The sequence below is a fragment of the Octopus sinensis genome, linkage group LG4, assembly GCF_006345805.1.
Source record: "Octopus sinensis linkage group LG4, ASM634580v1, whole genome shotgun sequence".
In the NCBI taxonomy this organism is placed as follows: domain Eukaryota; kingdom Metazoa; phylum Mollusca; class Cephalopoda; order Octopoda; family Octopodidae; genus Octopus; species Octopus sinensis.
The window spans coordinates 63,772,416-63,790,841 of NC_043000.1; the positions used below are offsets into that span (position 1 = coordinate 63,772,416).

Sequence of the window (18,426 nt, forward strand, 5' to 3'; positions counted from 1 at the left end):
TTACTACGTTCCATCTGTTAATCGGCTAAAATGGATAAACCGGAACGAGCCTTGAACCGAAAGTACCGGTAAATTGACGCTGTTCAAATATTCCATCCTATTTTTGGTTAACTTTATTCTACCAACTCTTTCATTCGTTTAGATATAATTAGCGCGTGTGTGTGTGTGCGTGGACGGGAGAGGTATGAAGAAAGATGAAATTTTGGGAAATGAGATAAAGGGAGATAAAGAGAGGTGATAGAAATTTGAAGGTGAAAAAGTGAGTGGGTGGAAAAGCAAGGAGAGAAGATAAGGTAGATGGAAAAATAAGGAGAGAAAAGTGAGGAGGGAAACGTAAAAGAGAAGAGGGTGCATAATGATTTATTTAATCACTTTCTTCCTTAATTTTAATTTATGCATAAACATCTTTTTTGTAGAGGAGACAACCTTATTACTGCTTCATTAAATTTTGTAATAATTTGCTGTTTGCTTGCTGAATATCGGTGACAGTAAGGGAATCGTTTTCATTCATTAGATATACCATTTAGATATAGAAAAATACCTATGCGATATGGTTCCCATGTTGTTAGGCCTACATGCAATAGCAGTCAAATCTCCCTCAAATCATATCCTTATGTCTTAAAAATATATGAAAACAAAGGATGGTGCATTGTCTTATACAAAAAGACTGTATGATTATCACTAAAATGCTTTTCATCATAGATTTGATGTATTGGACCGATTTGGTCTACACACTAACGATAACAAGAAACGTTAGCACGCCGGGCGAAATGTTTAACAGTATTTCGTCTGTCTACGTTCTGAATTCAAATTCCGCCTTTCATCCTTTCAGGGTCGATTAAATAAGTACCAGTTACACACTGAGGTCAATGTAATCGACATAATCCCTTTGTCTGTCCTTGTTTGTTCCCTCTATGTTTAGCCCCCTGTGGTTAATAAAAAAATAAAAAATATAGCAGACCGCATCAAGAAAGATATGCTTTCGGAAGTGAAAACTTCCTAATTCAAGGGAAATAACTATGATGTTAAAGGGGGAACACTCACAACAAAATGGCGATGAAACCTTTTGTTGCTGTTCATGCTGGAGCTGGCTATCATTCTTTTTCTAAAGAAACTGATTATACTAAAACTAGTAAGACTGCCTGCCAAGTTGGAATTATGTCATTGAAAAATAACGTATCAGCACTGAATGCTGTAGTTTCAGTTCTAGCAGTTTTGGAAGATGCGACATGTACAAATGCCGGAATTGGCTCGAATTTAACACTAAATGGAACCGTAGAATGTGATGCCTCTGTAATGGACGGACATACAAGGGCTTATGGAGCTGTTGGCGCTGTATCTGGTATAAAAAATCCTGTATGTATAGCAAAAACATTAATTGATGCTCAGCTGAAAGGATTATCTCTTGGTAGAGTCCCTCCGAGTATTCTAGTCGGACGAGGAGCTTATGACTGGGCTCTGAAGCAAGGTTTAAACCATGTGTCCGATAGCATTCTCGTAACAGAATCATCACAAAAGACTTATGAAAACTACAAACAAAAGCTTTTGGCACTTGATAACCGGCTTATTTGTAAAGCTAAAAGAAAATATCTTGAAAAGAAATCGGTTATAAATCATAGAAAAGATTCGTCTTCCAACATTGAAGAAGTTGAAAACAGTGATGACATTTCTCAGCACCAAGATACAGTCGGTGCCATATGTGTAGATAAACAAGGGAATATTGCTTGTGCTGTATCTAGTGGTGGACTATCTCTAAAACAACCTGGTCGGCTAGGTTCCGCAGCTGTTTTTGGTGCTGGTTGCTGGGCGGCTAATAATACTGCGGATTCAGCTGGTATTGGGGTTGTAACATCTGGCACCGGTGAATATCTTATCAGGACCATTTTTGCAAAAGAATTTGCCGAGTGTATTCTCTCTGAAGAGGATACAACATTAGCTGTTAACAAAGCTTTTGAGCGGAAGTTTTTCGGATCCCCTTTACTGAGCAATATTAAAGATAAGTATGCTGGTGCATTGCTCATAAAATTAGTAGAAGCTAATGAAATTGAACTTGTGTCGGCACATTGCACCTCAAGTATGTGCGTCGGCTATGCAATTGATGGAAAAGAACCAAAAGCATATATATCAAGACTCTCAAGCTCACAAAAACCTGGAAAGTCTTTAAGTATTCAAGGGAAACATTTCTTTTTATGAATTTCATTTACAAGGTAATTTAATCTTTACAGCAATGAATAACAAGAATCTTACACCAGACAACTTCTGAAGTCCTTGGGTCCAATTCATTTTGCTATATACTGGAATCTAGTTAATTTTATAAATTAAAAAGACATATTCAAATTAGCTAACCAATATCAAAAAGCACTAAATTGGTTATTTTTTAATGTTTATTTGCTAAATAATCTTTTACAACGATTTTTTAATATTTTATTTTATTACATTTTGGATTTACATAGTCCAACACTAATCTTTCAGAGTCTCTTGTAGTTACTTTAAATACTTTGGGTCATTTATAAAAGTGCCAAGTTACAATTTCACTAGCTTAAAATTTGTTATTCACTTACCAATTTAAACCTGCCCAATTTTCCATTTTTTCAAACTTTATATTTAGTTAAATAGTATATAGATGCCTTCTACTTGATTTATTACAGTTACCTTAAAGGTCCCTTAAAGTTCACACACATACTTCATTGTTTACTTTTTTTCTTGTGTGGTGATAATATTTTGTAGGTGACTTTGGTTATTTTATCAAATTATCAGTAAAATATGACCAGTTTGACACTTCTCACATGAAAAGTCTTTAAACTCCTGCACAAACTGTTTTTAGACTTGGAGACCTGAATGAAATACAAACGAAAGAGGAGAGTGAATATGTTGCTAGAAATTTGATGAAACAGATGAGTCCAAATCCTCAGTATTTGATGAAATGATATTGCAATAATGAATAATACTGCAAATCAGAACAGGCCAAGGCTACAGTTTGCTACCTCACAGCTGAAGATTTAGTGTGTCTCATTCATAAGTACTGTTCTGTGTTTAGTCCAAGACTATAAACTGTCCTTTAGCTACAAGCAGGTAGAACTGGTAAGTTGGAAACAGTGACAGGTGTACTAGTCCATCAAATTAACTGTTCACTACATATGAAATAAAATTACTAAAAGAACTATCCAGTAAAAAAAAAAACATAAAGATAACTGACACCTTAGATTTGTTTTGTGGGTTTTTTGGCGGGGTGGGGGTCATTTTTAAATGGAAACATTGCACCAAACCCTTCATATAACTTTTTCCCGCCAACTTTCAAGTAATACAATTGCAACTGTATTGACACAAGTGTGGTTTGCTCATCCTTCAACCTGCTAGAAATAGCAATCATATCTCTCTCACAAAACCAAACTTTAGTGTCTTTAAAAAAGAAAGGATATATTAGATGATGTAATCCGAGAAACATTGTACCTGATTAAATGGTATGTTGATGAAGGATAGAATATCCTTAACCAAAGGTTTACCAGATCAGGTCTGCTTTGAGTTAAACAACTACATTGTTGTATACATAATAGGATTTCCAAGATTTCTACATTGAAAATTGTAAGGCTAATATAACTTTCAGATGTTGGTACAAAGTATTCTAATGCTATTATATTTATGTCTATCTGAAATTTGTTTAATCAGAAGTCAGCTTTGATTGAGCAAATCTATGGTCAGTGTCACTCCATCCATAACCACCCCATTATTTTAGGTATATGTATGACTATCCAATATGTCCGCTGCTTTCCAAAAACAGTAGCGTTTGATTAGCAGAATATTTGGCTGTTGTTTCTTGCAGGTCAAACAAGCATGGAAAGACTCCTTTGTTGGCTTGTTAATATAACCATGCAACTACACATCTTGCTTGAAAACAGTGTTAGCTATTGGCAGTTTTTATCTTGACAGTATAGATGCCAGATTGGAACATTGTTTTATGCTTACAACGGATAACAAAACCAAGGATTGTAAAGTGGAAAACAATAACAATGTACAAGTTACCTATAGAAACAAGCCTATTTGTATTAATACAAAACCATATGGAAGAAGTAAATTATATTAGTGACTCTTTCTATAGTATTCAGTCTTGAAAACACTTGATTTGAACTGACTCATTTATACTGAAATTAACTTGCACTCTTGAATATTATGAAATTTATTTCTTTAAATGCCACAAATTGTATCAAGTGGCACAGCCATTCTTTTCTACTCTAGGCACAAGGCCTGAAATTTTGGGTGAGGGGGCCAGTCAATTAGATTGACCCTAGTATGCAACTGGTACTTAATCTATCGACCCCAAAAGGATGAAAGGCAAAGTCGACCTTGGTGGAATTTGAACTCAGAATGTAAAGACAGACGAAATACCACTAAGCATTCTCCCAGTGTGCTAACATTTCTACCAGCTTGCCACCTATTTTCCTTCTTTTATTTGCAGATGACACAGAATGTGTTAGTGCTGTCATTTTATTTATTCAGTAGTAAGTATTGTCATGTAGTTAGGGACTAGCCAGCTTTTATACCAAAAAAAAAATATTTTCTCTAACACAAGTACAGAAGCTGAAGTTTGATGAGAAAAGTTAGCTGATTAATTTGACCTTATTACTTGATTGATCAACCCTGGAAGGATAAAAGTCTAAGTTAACCTCAGCAGGATTTGAAACCAGAGCTTAGAGCCAGAAGTAATATTTCTAAAGAAGACACAAGGAGCAAAATTTTGAGGTTAAATAGATTACATCCACCTTTGTACATGATTGCTACTTTTTTTATTAACCCAAAATAATGAAGGCCAAAGTCGATCCCAGTGGGATTTGAAATTAGAATGTAATGGACCATAACTAAATACTGCAAAACATTTTGTCCAACACCTCAATGATTCCACCATTCCAATGCAAAGATGAAATAATGCTTGTCATGATGTCCTGTTTGGTATACTTCAAAGTATGGAATGAATATTATTTAATGAAATTGTTACAACATAATGGTAGCTGTTGAAGTATGATCTTGTGAAAATATAACCTCTGTGTTCTCATAAGCTGTCCAATATATTGTTAGTGCTAGTCTAGTATTTTCACAATTAACAGCTACCTTGGTTTAGTAAGGATACTTCTTTAACAAATTTACCATTAGCTTTACAAAGAGAACCCCATATTTCAATCCCTAAACCTTAGGACTGAATCCTCTGAAATGAAAATTACATGAGTGAATGATTTTTTTTTAATCTGTTTTTTCCATGCTATGATCCCATGAGGGTGTGACTGGGGCTATTCAAATTTAACAACTAAATATTAATAATTTCATGAGGGAGCTCATTTGTGATCATTCAACAAGCTACAAATATCAGCCAAATTCCATTAGATCACACATCTTAACTCTAGCATTCAGATTATTCTGTTTAATGTAATGCTTGTTCATTCACATTGTTGTGAATTAATCATACATTATCTGATAGCTTTGAGATTTCCATGATGTGCTCTTTTATTCTTAGAATGACATTGTAGGGTAGATGTGAGAGGCTGAAAATGGCCAGTCTGTACATGAAACAGGTATAATATTTGGGCCAGATATGGCCAGTTTAAAATTAAAGGGTTAAAATAAAGCTGGAAGGACACATTTGACAAGCTAATTCTAGGTATGTCTGCTCAACCAGAGCTGAGCTTGAACTAAGCAACAGCTAAATAAAAATCTGACAATCTTGTCATGCAATAAAACAATAAATTGATATCACAGAGCCTACTATATTTTGTTTGCCTTTTGAATGTAGAGTCTTATGAAAATATTTATTGATTTGAATCAACAATTTAGGGTAGAGAATACCATATCAGGAAAATATATACATTCTCCAGCTTTTTTTCTTCTTCTCGTTTTGAACTTGTAGTTCCTTCATCTAAATTTTACATCAAATTGTATAAAAATTTCTGATGTTATACAATCTAATGTTAGCCTCTCTCTTTCTCTCCATTCCCGTCTCTCTATCTATCTATCTTTCTTTCTACAATAGGCACAAGGCCTGAAATTTTATGGGAGAGGAATAATCGATTACATCGACCCCAGTACTTGATTGTACTTTATTTCATCAACCCCGAAAGAATGAGAGGCAAAGTCGCCCTCGGCGGAAGTTGAGCTGAGAAATATAAAGTAGCAGAACAAATGCTGATAAGCATTTTGTCCGACGTGCACGTGTTTCCACTAGCTTGCTGCCTTTTCACAGATATTTTAAATGAAAGGGTTGTCTCGTAATGCAAGCATGAGTTAATTCCCTTTATGTTGACGACGTCCTTGGTAACAGTGAAATAAACTCGCAAAACAAACTTAGTTTTAAGGGGGAAATTATAAGTATTTGCTTGGTTAAGGCAAAATATTTCAAGTAGATTCCCCATAGCGCGAACTAGGAAATAATGATTCAAAAAAGCACGTATTTCGAACAATCTATTCAAAATATAGAAATCATCGTTAAAAAAATCCTGCATTGTAGTAACTGGTTTAGTAGTGACCGAGTTGACAATGAGCTTGTACACCTCCTTAAAGGTCTTCATCAACTTTGGTTGGACAACAATATACTTCAAAGTTCCACAGAATGGTCCAGTCAACAAGATTCTCGATATATGTTTTCATCAAGGCAAGGTAGGTGTTAAAAACTCATTTCGCAGCAAGAACAAGATAGACACAGGCATGACTGTGCAGTAAGAAATTTGTTTCCCAACTTCATAGTCTCAGGTTCAATCCTACCGCAGGGCACCTTGGGCAAGTGCATTCTACTATAGCCCCAGGCCGACCAAAACCTTGTGAGTGGATTTGGTAAACTAGAACTGAAAGAAGCCCATTGTGTGTATGTGTTTGTTACTGTCGCCTTGACTTCATATGATAGTTGTAAACGAAAATCACCCTCTTGAAAGTTGTGTCCTTTTCCAATCTTCTGTGGAAATGTGAGGTCATGGAAGTATTACCTTACTTGAAAATAGGTACGGGCTTGCGACAGGAAGGGCGTCTGGCTGTAAAAAAATCTACTTCAATAAATTCTGTCCGACCCATGCAAGCATGAAAAATTAGATAAATGATGATGCTGAATTAGTTACTGGATAAATTATTTACTATATCCCTTTGAATTTTATGTGAATTCTTGTTTTGGTTTAATGACAGGGAGTTGTCCTGGGCTGCTGAGACCGACATGGTGAAGAGAGTTAAAATCTACGAGGTATAATTATAATTTAGTACCCCCACCACCACGAGTAAACCCTTTTAATACCAACCCCCTTCTACTGATAGCAGTAGTAGTCAGAACCGATGCCGGCCATGCTCCGACGGCGTGGTCGATATCGCAATGCGGTCCGTCCCCCACAAATTTCAGGCCTTGTGCCTATAGTAGAAAGGATTATTACCTCCGCCTTAGCGGAGGTATTGTTTTCAGTCATATCTCAAGAACCACTGGATGGATTCTGATGAAACTTTCATGGATGTTTGGCTTCGTGACTGGCATGAACTGATTAGATTTTAGGATCGATCTAGTACCAGACAAGGATTCTGGATTATTTGTTATATTTACTTTACACGATTACGGTCTTACATTGACTTCAAGTCTTTCTCAATTTTCTCCCTTTAGGCTGTTTCCAAAGTTTTATTTTCGTTTCTCTATTATTAATTTTACTCATATCTCTATCTTAGAAGAAATTGATGGATAAAGAAATCAAACTATATAAACAAACGGCAGCAAAACCTTTCAGAAATTAAATAACACTAACATGTTTTTATAATATATATATTATATATGCATATTAACACTTTACAGTATATTTCCATATATATATACATCGATGAGGATTCTGGATTATTTTTCTGGTTTCTTTACTTAATTTTTGAGAGTGGTCGGGTTCATTTTTAGTATTCTCGTTTATGAGAGCAGTCAAGTGTATTTCAGATATTCTCATTTTAAAAATCTCCAGCTAATCATTGAGAGGTCACTGGTGTTGCCTTGGCAGAGGTTTGCACTCTCAGAGTGCTTTTGGAAGTAAAGTTGACCATGGAAGAATTTGAATGTGAAGACAGACAAAATGCTGCTAGGCATTTCTTCTGCTGTGCTAACAATTCTGCCAACCTTAATAATAATGATAATAATAATAATAATAATGATCCTTTCTGCTATAGACACAAAGTTTGAAATTTGGGGGAGGGGACTGTAATTGACTTCCTTCTCACTTAAAAAATTCCTAGTTTTGTACCGAGGTGGCAAGCTGGCAGAATCGGTAGCACACTGGGCAAAATGCTTCACTGCATTTCTTCCATCTTTACATTCTGAGTTCAAATTCTGTCATGGTTAACTTTACCCTTTCATCCTTTCAGGGTCAATAAAATAAGTACTAGCTGTGTACTGTGGTCGATGTACTCAACTGTCCCCTCCCCCAAATGTCAGGCTTTATGCCTATAGCAGAAAGGATTATTATTATTATTATTATAAAGGTGATATGTTGGCAGAATTGTTAGCACATCCGAAGAAATACCTCACAGCATTTTGTCTGTCTTTACATTCAAATTCTGCCATGGTCAACTTAACTTCCATCCTTTCAAGGTCAATGAAATAAATACCAGTTGCACACTGTGTCAAGGTAGTAACTAGCCATCCCCCACCAAAAAAATTTTAGGCCTTGGGCCTATAGTGGGAGGTATTATTATTATCATTAAAACAGTGAACTGGCACAGCCATTAGCATGTTGAACAAAATTGTTTGACAGCATTTCTTCCAGATCTTTACATTGTTGGTTCAAGACCTATGGAAGTCAACTTTGCCATTCATCATTTTGGGGTCAATAAAATAAGTATTAGTTTAGCACAGTAATTCACTTACGTCTCACTTAAAAAATTCCTGGTTTTGTACCAAATAGAAAGAATTTGAGATAAGTTGACAGAACTGTTAGCGCACAGGGCAAAATGCTGAGTGGCATTTTGTTTCTCCTTAGCTTTGCCTTTCATTCTTTCATGGCCAATACAATAAGTACCAGTTGAGCACTGGGGTTGATGTAATCAACTAACCACCTCCCCCAAAATTTCCAGCTTTGTGTCTAAAGGAGAAAGAATTATTATTATTTGATGGTTTCAATTCTTAATGTTCTGAGTTCAAATCTAGTCAAAGTCAACTTGCCTTTCATCCTTTCAGAAACAGTCAAGTACTCGGATTGATTTAACCAACTGATTTCTCTACCACCACCACTAAATATCTGGTTTTGTGTTAATCACAGAAAGGATTATTATTGTTGTTGTTAGGGTGGTGAATTGACAGAGTCATTAGTCAGACAAAACGCTTTGTCATATTTAGTTGCAACCTTTTCTGATCCAAATTCATATTTGGATCTCACCTTACCTTCTGGGATTAATAGAATAGAATAACACTTAAGTTACAGGAGTCAGTTTAACTCTTTAGCATTCACATTTCTCTGTCAAATGTAATAAATAATATCTATTTACATTGATTTGAATTAATTACACATTACCTTGTAGCTTTGAGATTTCAATGATGTAATTCTTTTATTCTTTTACTTGTTTCAATCATTAGACTGCTTTAAAGGGGTTTTGTCAAACAAATTGACCCCAGGACTTATTTTTTAAAGTCTAGTACTTATTGTATTGGATTCTTTTGCCAAACCACTATGTTACAGGTACATAAACACACCAACATCAGTTGTCAAATGATGATGATAATAATAATGATGAAATTATTGTATACAGTGCTCAGGTGCACCACAACTTGTCAAAAGTGCATACAAAGCATATGCAGTAATGTACAAATGTCTGGGAAGTGAACAGTGTATGAGTCAGATACATACTTGCATGTGTATGGAGGGGAGAAAATCAGGTGTAGTGTTGGCGAATCTCAGGAAGCATGGAAGTTTTGAAGGATGCAGTGCTCCGACAACTAACAACTGATGCCAGCAGTTTGTTCCATACTTCAGCAACTCTTAGCGTGAAAAAATGTTTCCGAAAGTCATGGGAGCTGTGCTGTTTTCTGACTTTGTAAACATGTCCATGGGTGTTAGACAGGTGGAGCTTGAAAAGGTGCTCTGAGTTATTGTTAGTCAGATGGTTAATAATTTTATGGGTGTCTGCCAAGTCAGCTGCCAGACGTCAGAGTTTCAATAGATCCATGCCCAGGGAAGTAAAGCGTTCAGAATATGGCAAATGCCTGATGGAGGGTATTCTCTTGGTTGCACATCGCTGAACAGTTTCCAGACGATTAATATCCTGGGCAAGATAGGGATTCCAGACTGGTGATGTAAATTCCAGCTGAGGCCGCACCATAGCTATATAAAGCTTCAGATAGATAGCCAGAGAGCAGCTCACAAAGGACTTGGGAAGTGATGCCAAGACACCCTCAGCCTTCTTGGCAATTTTAGCAATGTGTTTTGTCCAATGCAAATTGCACACACACACACAGCGAACTGCTTTCAGTTTCTATCTGCCAAATCCATGCACAAAGTTGAAGACACTTACCCAAGGTGCCATGCAGTGGGCTTGAAATCAGAATCGTGTTGTTAGGTAGTAAACCTCTCACCACACTGCCATGCCTGTGCCTATCATAACTGTTGATAATAATGAAGCCAACTAGAAAGCCACTATATGGTCCCTCAACCTATTAGAAATAGTAGCCAAATCACACTGTGTTAAATAAAGGTACATTGGATAGTGTTGTCCTTTCATAGACAAATATTACAGGACAGTCACAACTGGAATATCTTTGGATCATCAGTCTGTTCAGTTAAGGCTGATCTTATGCTAAATAACAATAACAACCATTTTTTTTTTTAATGGCTAGTTTTTTTATTATTTCTTTAACCATTTTGTTGCTATATTTCTGTTGAAATACACTACTATTGTTTCAGTCAATTTTGAAAATAAGGAACAATTTGTTAAAATAACTTTGTCATTATTAAGTTGGTGTTTAGAACATAAATAAACATGAAGTTTCAATGGAAGTCTTTAATTTTGATCCCTTTAAAGCAGGTAGTTTGCACCATTGAATCATAAAGGCAGTCCCTGGTGGATTGTTAGCAAAAGGATTAAATCATTCCACTTCAGTGTTCTGTTGCTCTGATTTTGTCAGAGCTCTCCCAATGCAAGTCTGCATTCATCTGTTTGATTTTTGACACACGCTGTATCTTTCATAAAACCAATCTAGGATACATTATTGCCAAAGTTAAGATTTTGTTTTCTTTTGTTTTATATTGGGTTATTTTATGCTTTGGACATTTCCAGATGTTAGTGAAATGTGTATTTATGTATACTGATGTTTTTTTTTTTTGCCTTTTATTTTAGTGCTTATGCAACTTTTAAATGCAACAAGAATCTTTCTGGATGAGTATATGGATAAGTTTGATATACTCAAATACAGGGAGTTGCAGCCAAACCAAAAGAGTAGCATAGAAGAATGGGCACTTGTATCTTTGAACAATATTAGGATGGTGAGAGAATATCTCTTTGTTAACATGTTATTTACCTACTATTTTTAATTATATGGTAAGTAAGGTGTTGAGCTGGCAGAATTGTTGGCAAAATGCTTAGCAGCATTTTGTCTGTTTGACCATTCTGAGTTCAAAGCCAAGATCAACTTTGCCTTTCATCCTTTCAGGGTGGATAAAATAAGTACCAGTTGAGAACTAAGGTTGATGTAATTAACTTATCCTCTTCCTTGAAACTGCTGGCTTTGTGCCAGAATTTGAAACCATTATATGGTAAGTATTTCCAAGGACCTGATTAATTGTAGTAGTGGAAAGACTTGCTTGGTACCTTGAACCTGAGAACTATACCATTTTATTATCATCAAGCAGACCTATCAACAAAGGTGTTCTATCTGTGACTATTCTTATTTCTAGCTATAGAAAAGAACACATTTAATATGTTCTTTTTTTATAACGGTAATATGTTACTTCAGAGAGATTTTACAGTTATTTCTTGCTATATTTGTAAAAGATTCTATGACAATGACAGGCTTAGGTTAAAAATAATTTCTTCAAAAATGCTATATATACACAGAGAAACCATCTTCCTATAATAACATCTAGTTACATTCATTCTTTCTAAGGCGGAGAGTTGACAGAATTGTTAGCTTGCTGGACAAAATTCTTAGTAGCATTTCATCCATCTGTATATTCATCATCATCATCGTCATTTAACATCCGCTTTCCATACTGGCATGGGTTGGATGGTTTGACTGAGGGCTGGCAAGCCAGAATGCTGTACCAGCTGGATGCCCTTCCTAATGCCAACCACTCCAAGAGTGTAGTGGGTGCTTTTTATGTGCCACCAGCATTTTGTCCATCTTTATGTTCCGAGTTAGGATTATGCTGAGGTCAACTTGGACTTTCATCCTTTCAGAGTTGATAAAATAAGTACCAGTTGAACAATGGGGTCCATGTAATCAACTTATTCCTCCCCTAAAGCTGCTGGTTTGGGACCAAAATTTGAAAACTATCAACATATTCTTTCTTTCTTCAACTCTCTTAGAATTCAAAATTTGCATCATTCCCTTTTCTTATTTTTTACTATCCACTTCATTTTCACTTGTTTTATCTCTCTCTTTACACTTTACTCTTTTACTTGTTTCAGTCATTTGACTGCGGCCATGCTGGAGCACCGCCTTTAGTCGAGCAACTCGACCCTGGGACTTATTCTTTGTAAGCCCAGTACTTATTCTGTCGATCTCTTTTGCCGAACCGCTAAGTGACGGGGACGTAAATACACCAGCATCGGTTGTCAAGCAATGCTAGGGGGACAAACACAGACACACAAACATATACACACACATACATATATATACATATATACGACAGGCTTCTTTCAGTTTCCGTCTACCAAATCCACTCACAAGGCTTTGGTCGGCCCGAGGCTATAGCAGAAGACACTTACCCAAGATGTCACGCAGTGGGACTGTTCCCGGAACCATGTGGTTGGTTAGCAAGCTACTTACCACACAGCCACTACTGCGCCTCACCATCTTTTTTTTCTCTCTATTTTATCTCTTGAGATTTTGCTGCAGATATCATATTGTGCTCTTAAATTGCATGTACAGTTTTGTTTGCCTTAGTCTGCTTATATATAGATTGTTGTATTTACTCTTGTTGTTGTTGAGTCCCAAGTACACTCTGACTGAGCAGGCTTATGATTAAAAATATTCCGGCCATGACTATCTTGTCTGTTTAAAGTTATGTAGGATTACATTATTTAATGTATCTATAGGCGCAGGAGTGGCTGTGTGGTAAGTACCTTGCTTACCAACCATATGGTTCCGGGTTCAGTCCCACTGCGTGGCACCTTGGGCAAGTATCTTCTACTATAGCCCCGGGCCGACCAAAGCCTTGTGAGTGGATTTGGTAGATGGAAACTGAAAGAAGCCCGTCGTATATATGTATATATATATGCGTGTTTGTGTGTCTGTGTTTGTCCCCTAGCATTGCTTGACAACCGATGCTGGTGTGTTTATGTCCCCGTTACTTAGCAGTTCGGCAAAAGAGACCGATAGAATAAGTACTGGGCTTACAAAAGAATAAGTCCCGGGGTCGAGTTGTGCGATTAAAGGCGGTGCTCCAGCATGGCCGCAGTCAAATGACTGAAACAAGTAAAAAGAGTAAAAAGAGTATCCCTTATTTAAGAAATTAGTATGAAAGCTGTGGTAGATTCAGTTGCTATTTCTTGTAGTTGACATGACTATGCAGAGGCTCATATAAAAATTGGCTCATTGGCTCATATAAAAATAAGTATTTCATATATACTAGCATATAAGATGACATGTTAATCTTAAAGAATACTATCCAAAATAGTTGAGATTATTTCCAATCTTGATATAAAATAGAAAGTTGTTAGCATGGCTGATGGTTGACTATAGGCTGACTTTTACCTTGATAACAACAGACATACCTTATAACTCTAATCCTTTTAAACACCAACATATACAGTAATTGATAAATAATTCTTGCATGCTTGAATGATTAGCAAAATAGCAGTTGCTCCAATAACACTGTGTAACAAATTTTTTTTTTTTATTTTTTGCCTTTGATCAATAAGTGTTATCTCCTATTTGCTTTTATCTAGAAATCAAAGGAAATGACTACAATTCCCTTCAAACTTTGCTTTTGCAACTTGGACATCGATGTTTTGAAACTCAACTATTCTCCATTACATTTCAGACAGATTCAGTGCTGAGTTACTGAAGCAAAAATATCGTTATAGCAAATATTCTGCTCAGTACCACAGATTTGTTTGTCAGTTGTTTGACCTTAACCACTTGAATATGTCTCTTAATGGCTGACAATATGTGCATCTCTGATCATGAGCAGGAAAAGTTGTGGGGCATCATAGCCATGTATTGGGAGGGATTCTTTGGAGTTTGAATAAATATCATAATAAAAGCAAAGTTTGAAGAAAATATTAGCCATTTTTCATACTTTCTGGGGGTAAACAAATAGGAAATAACACTTGCTACCCAAAGTCAAAAATCACGCTGCACAGTGTAATTCATATGAAATAACAATATTTTAGAATATTTATTTCTATAATCTATAAGGGTATTTCAATTATTAGGCCTTTGGATAATGTTTTAATTGCAGAAGTTAGAATCCCACATTACTGCTTCTAATGACCGGATCCAACTTTTTAGTGATAACACGGGTGTTACGGATCGATACACAGGATATCGCAACAATTTGACAAAACAATCAAAGCAACCATTCATTTATGAACCTGATTGGATGAAAGGCAGACAGCAACCATTAGAGGAAACAGATGCCATTTTACTTGGTAAGTTCACAACATTACATTTGTTTAAGTTCTACTTTGCTTTTAATTTATTTTCTTTAAACTTTCTTTATATATATATATTACACATTCATAAAGATATTTTTCTTGCTTATGTGTTGATCTTCACAGCACATTTAAATAATTCCAGCTCTAGCAAGTGTCTCTAATGTTTCTTTTTCATTCCTTATACTAGTTCAAAATACCAAGGCTCATCTACTCATAGGATTAGGTCATCATTCTCTTCAACTCTTATTCAATAACAGAAGCTGCTTACTGGATTATATTTCAAAGTAATTTTAGAATATATTCTTCATAAATAATATTGTAATAATATTATAATCTATACATACATAAACGGCAATCTGTTTGTTTGTGTCAAGTTGCCGTCTACACTCGTTAACGAATCATCATGAAACTTTGCATACATGTTAAACCAACATCCAGTTTGTTACTAGGCTCATTGCAGTTTAATAGAAATCTATAATTGGACGCCTAGGGCCCCTAGAAGGGATCCAGATATACCCATCTATTTTCCTTTAACAGCCAAGGGGAAATAACCCATTCATTTTTCTTTATTTTTCCCTTTTGCCCACTGGTCATTTCTTCCTCCATTTATTAGAAAGCAATATCATTAGAGTGACTGGTTGCCAGTCATTACGTTGTATAAATACATATGCATTCTACATTACATGGACCTTCTTGCAAGAAGTTGTCAGACAAGGTCAGTGATTTTATTATCAATCTAACCCTTGTCCTAAGTCAATATATAAATTTAATGATATTTCATAAACCTACCTAAAATTTTTCATTTAAAACAAATTTGAATAAAATCTGACCATGGGTTATGGAGATATCAATGCCACAACTTATTTGCAAATTTTACCATTAACGTGCTATTTCCAAGGCAACCATGCAAAAATGTTTCAAAATATTACTTTTTATTTGGTATAAATCAAGTCTCTTTTACTTGTTTCAGTCATTTGACTGCGGCCATGCTGGAGCACCACCTTTAGTCGAGCAAATCGACCCCAGGACTTATTCTTTGTAAGCCTAGTATTTATTCTACCGGTCTCTTTTGCCGAACTGCTAAGTTACGGGGACGCAAACACACCAGCATCGGTTGTCAAGTGATGTTGGGGGAACAAACACAGCACACACACATATACATATATACGACGGGCTTCTTTCAGTTTCTGTCTACCAAATCCACTCATAAGGCTTTGGTCAGCCTGAGGCTATAGTAGAAGACACTTGCCTAAGGTGCCACGCAGTGGGACTGAACCTGGAGCCATGTGGTTGGTAAGCAAGCTACTTACCACACAGCCACTCCTGCACTCTGTATGTCGAGTATGTTTATTTCTTAGTATTTGAACTGTTAGGGTTATTTTTGCACTTTACCCAGAACACCCCTTATTTCAGTTAGTGACTTATTCACGAATATGCCATGAATGACGATGCCTTTCATGTCACTTCAGTCAATTGACAAGTGCTGCATGAAGAACTGTTCTACTTTTAGATAAATGCACTGTCATCACAAAGGTCAAACCCTGTTTACAAGAAGAAACACCTTCCTAATTTATAATGATAGATGTGTTAATGTTTCGTAACAGTGTTCTCTATGTAACAACCAACCACACAAGAAGACAGAAATTGCCATTTATCTATCAATAATATTGCTATCTATACTGTCCTCATAAAGTTCTCATGCTGTTTACATGTAGGAACATCTTCTTAATTTATAGTGATAGCTGTGTTAATGTTTCCTTAAGATATACCCTTTACTATTTTTTAACGGCCAAGAGGAAATAACCCATTTAAAATCCTTTATTTTTCTTTTCTACCCACTGGTCATCTACACTGTCACACGCCAATTACTTGATAGAACACTTTCCTAATTTATATTGATAGTTGTGTTGATATTATGTAAAGATGTACTCTACAACAAAGACAAGTTTTAGTATGCCAAGCCTCACTTACATCACACCCTACTGTTCTAAAAAATAATGTTGAATAATGTTGTCGTAGCTACACTGTATTTAAATAAAATACAGAATGATAACAACCAGGTCTTAGATCATAGTCTTACTTCATCTAAACACTATCAACTACCATAGACCCATTTTTTCTTGTCTGTAGTACTGGAACTGTAACCTCTCAGTGAAGAAGTAGCAGCTCAATATGGAGAACCTCCCTAATCTCAAAACCCTTTACTCTGTTGAGTAATGTTACTCCAGAGTCCCTTTAGAGAAACCTCATTACAGCATTTGGTCAGAACCACACCTTACGTTTTTTTCAAAAGGAACATTTATACACAGATATAACACACACACATACAAACAAACATGCATCATCATTGTTGGCGTTCTTTTTTTTCTTTTTTCTTTTTCTTTTTTTTTTGTCTGCTGGAATGGATTGGACAAGATAGCGATGAAAACCAAATTGAAGTTATGATTTTGGCCTTTTTACCAACCTTTCCTCTTCTTTTCTACTCTAGGCACAAGGCCTGAATTTTTGGGGGAGGGGGCCAGTTGATTAGATCAACCCCAGTGTGCAAGGATGGGGATAGAATGCTAGAGCAGGTACATCATGAATTCAGTTTTTGTATGTATTCTCACCTGTAGGTATGAATGTTAGGTAATGAACAAAAGAGTATGATTGCAAATACAAGTGACCAAAATGGGATTCTTCTGAAGGTGTGAGGAGTAATGTTAGTGGACAGAGTGTATGGCTTGAAGATCAGGGAGTCTCTCCAGGTCAAGTTGCTATGTTTCTGGATTGAGAGGTCACAGCTCCAGTACTATGGACATGCAATTAGAATAACACAAGAAAGAATCGACAAAAGACAGATTCTTCAAGCCAAGCCTACTGACAGGAGACTCAGGGGTAGACCAAGAATGAGATAGTTGGATAATATCCATAGTCTCAGCTGGTTGTGCTTGGGAAGCTCTAAAATCTAAAGACAATTGCCTCTAATAGGACCCTATGAAGGAAGTAACTGGGAGCTCCATTACCATAGCCCTCCCAGGAATAATGAGAAGAGAAGATGGGTGCATGTGTGGATTGACTATTTTTGTGCCATCAGCTAATGGTTGACTCATAGTGACTTCTTTCACAATGCTATGCAGTTGCCATTGAATTTTTATGTATAAATACAAAGATAATTTCCTGTTGCCTTCCTTGGTTAGTTTTTATACGACATGTTCCTATCAGCTAGATACAAACAAATCCATCACACTAGCCTGGGTGCTTGGAACATAAAGGCCAGGAATAAATAGTACACTCTTACAATTCTGTCAGCCTAATGATGTAGCTAGAATGTGTGTCCCCTGAGGTAGCCCTTGAGTTTTCCATGCTCCAAATTGTAATCTACACAGGCTTATACAACATACCCAAACGTTCTATCCCATACAAGTATCACTGGGGTGCACTGGCCCATTACCCCCTCCAGCTATACTACTGTGCAAGTCCAAAGCTCTAAACTGGTACTTTATTTTATAGACGTCCAGAATAATGAAGTTGACGTAAGCAGGATTTGATCTCAGAAAATAGAGAGCCAGAACAAACACTGCACTGTTTTGTCTGACACTCTAACAATTCTGCCAATAGCAATTTTAAAGATTATTTCTTACAAAA

General features: G+C 36.2%; 2 protein-coding genes across 3 annotated transcripts in view; both read left to right on the forward strand.

The window, feature by feature from the left end:
* LOC115210456 overlaps positions 1–18,426 on the forward strand; it is a 39,788-nt gene that overhangs the window by 13,999 nt on the left and 7,363 nt on the right. Inside the window, exons 1-3 of one of the 2 annotated variants that reach the window (XM_029779059.2) lie at positions 6,267–6,639; positions 11,317–11,462; positions 14,604–14,793. In XM_029779059.2, coding sequence (XP_029634919.1) covers positions 6,414–6,639; positions 11,317–11,462; positions 14,604–14,793 — 562 coding nt within the window. In that variant the 5' untranslated portion in view covers positions 6,267–6,413. Of the gene's footprint in view, positions 1–6,266; positions 6,640–11,316; positions 11,463–14,603; positions 14,794–18,426 lie in introns of those variants that run through there. The other variant, XM_036502041.1, reaches the window with a different exon arrangement.
* On the forward strand, positions 1,044–4,476 carry LOC115211106 (threonine aspartase 1-like). Its single transcript, XM_036502040.1, has 2 exons — positions 1,044–2,207; positions 4,454–4,476. The coding sequence occupies exon 1, from the start codon at positions 1,051–1,053 to the stop codon at positions 2,191–2,193; it is 1,143 nt and encodes a 380-aa protein (XP_036357933.1). The 5' UTR covers positions 1,044–1,050; the 3' UTR covers positions 2,194–2,207; positions 4,454–4,476.

Coding starts and splice junctions, on each gene's coding strand:
- LOC115211106 (XM_036502040.1), top strand. CDS start 1,051: ATGGCGATGAAACCTTTTGTTGCTGTTCATGCTGGAGCTGGCTATCAT.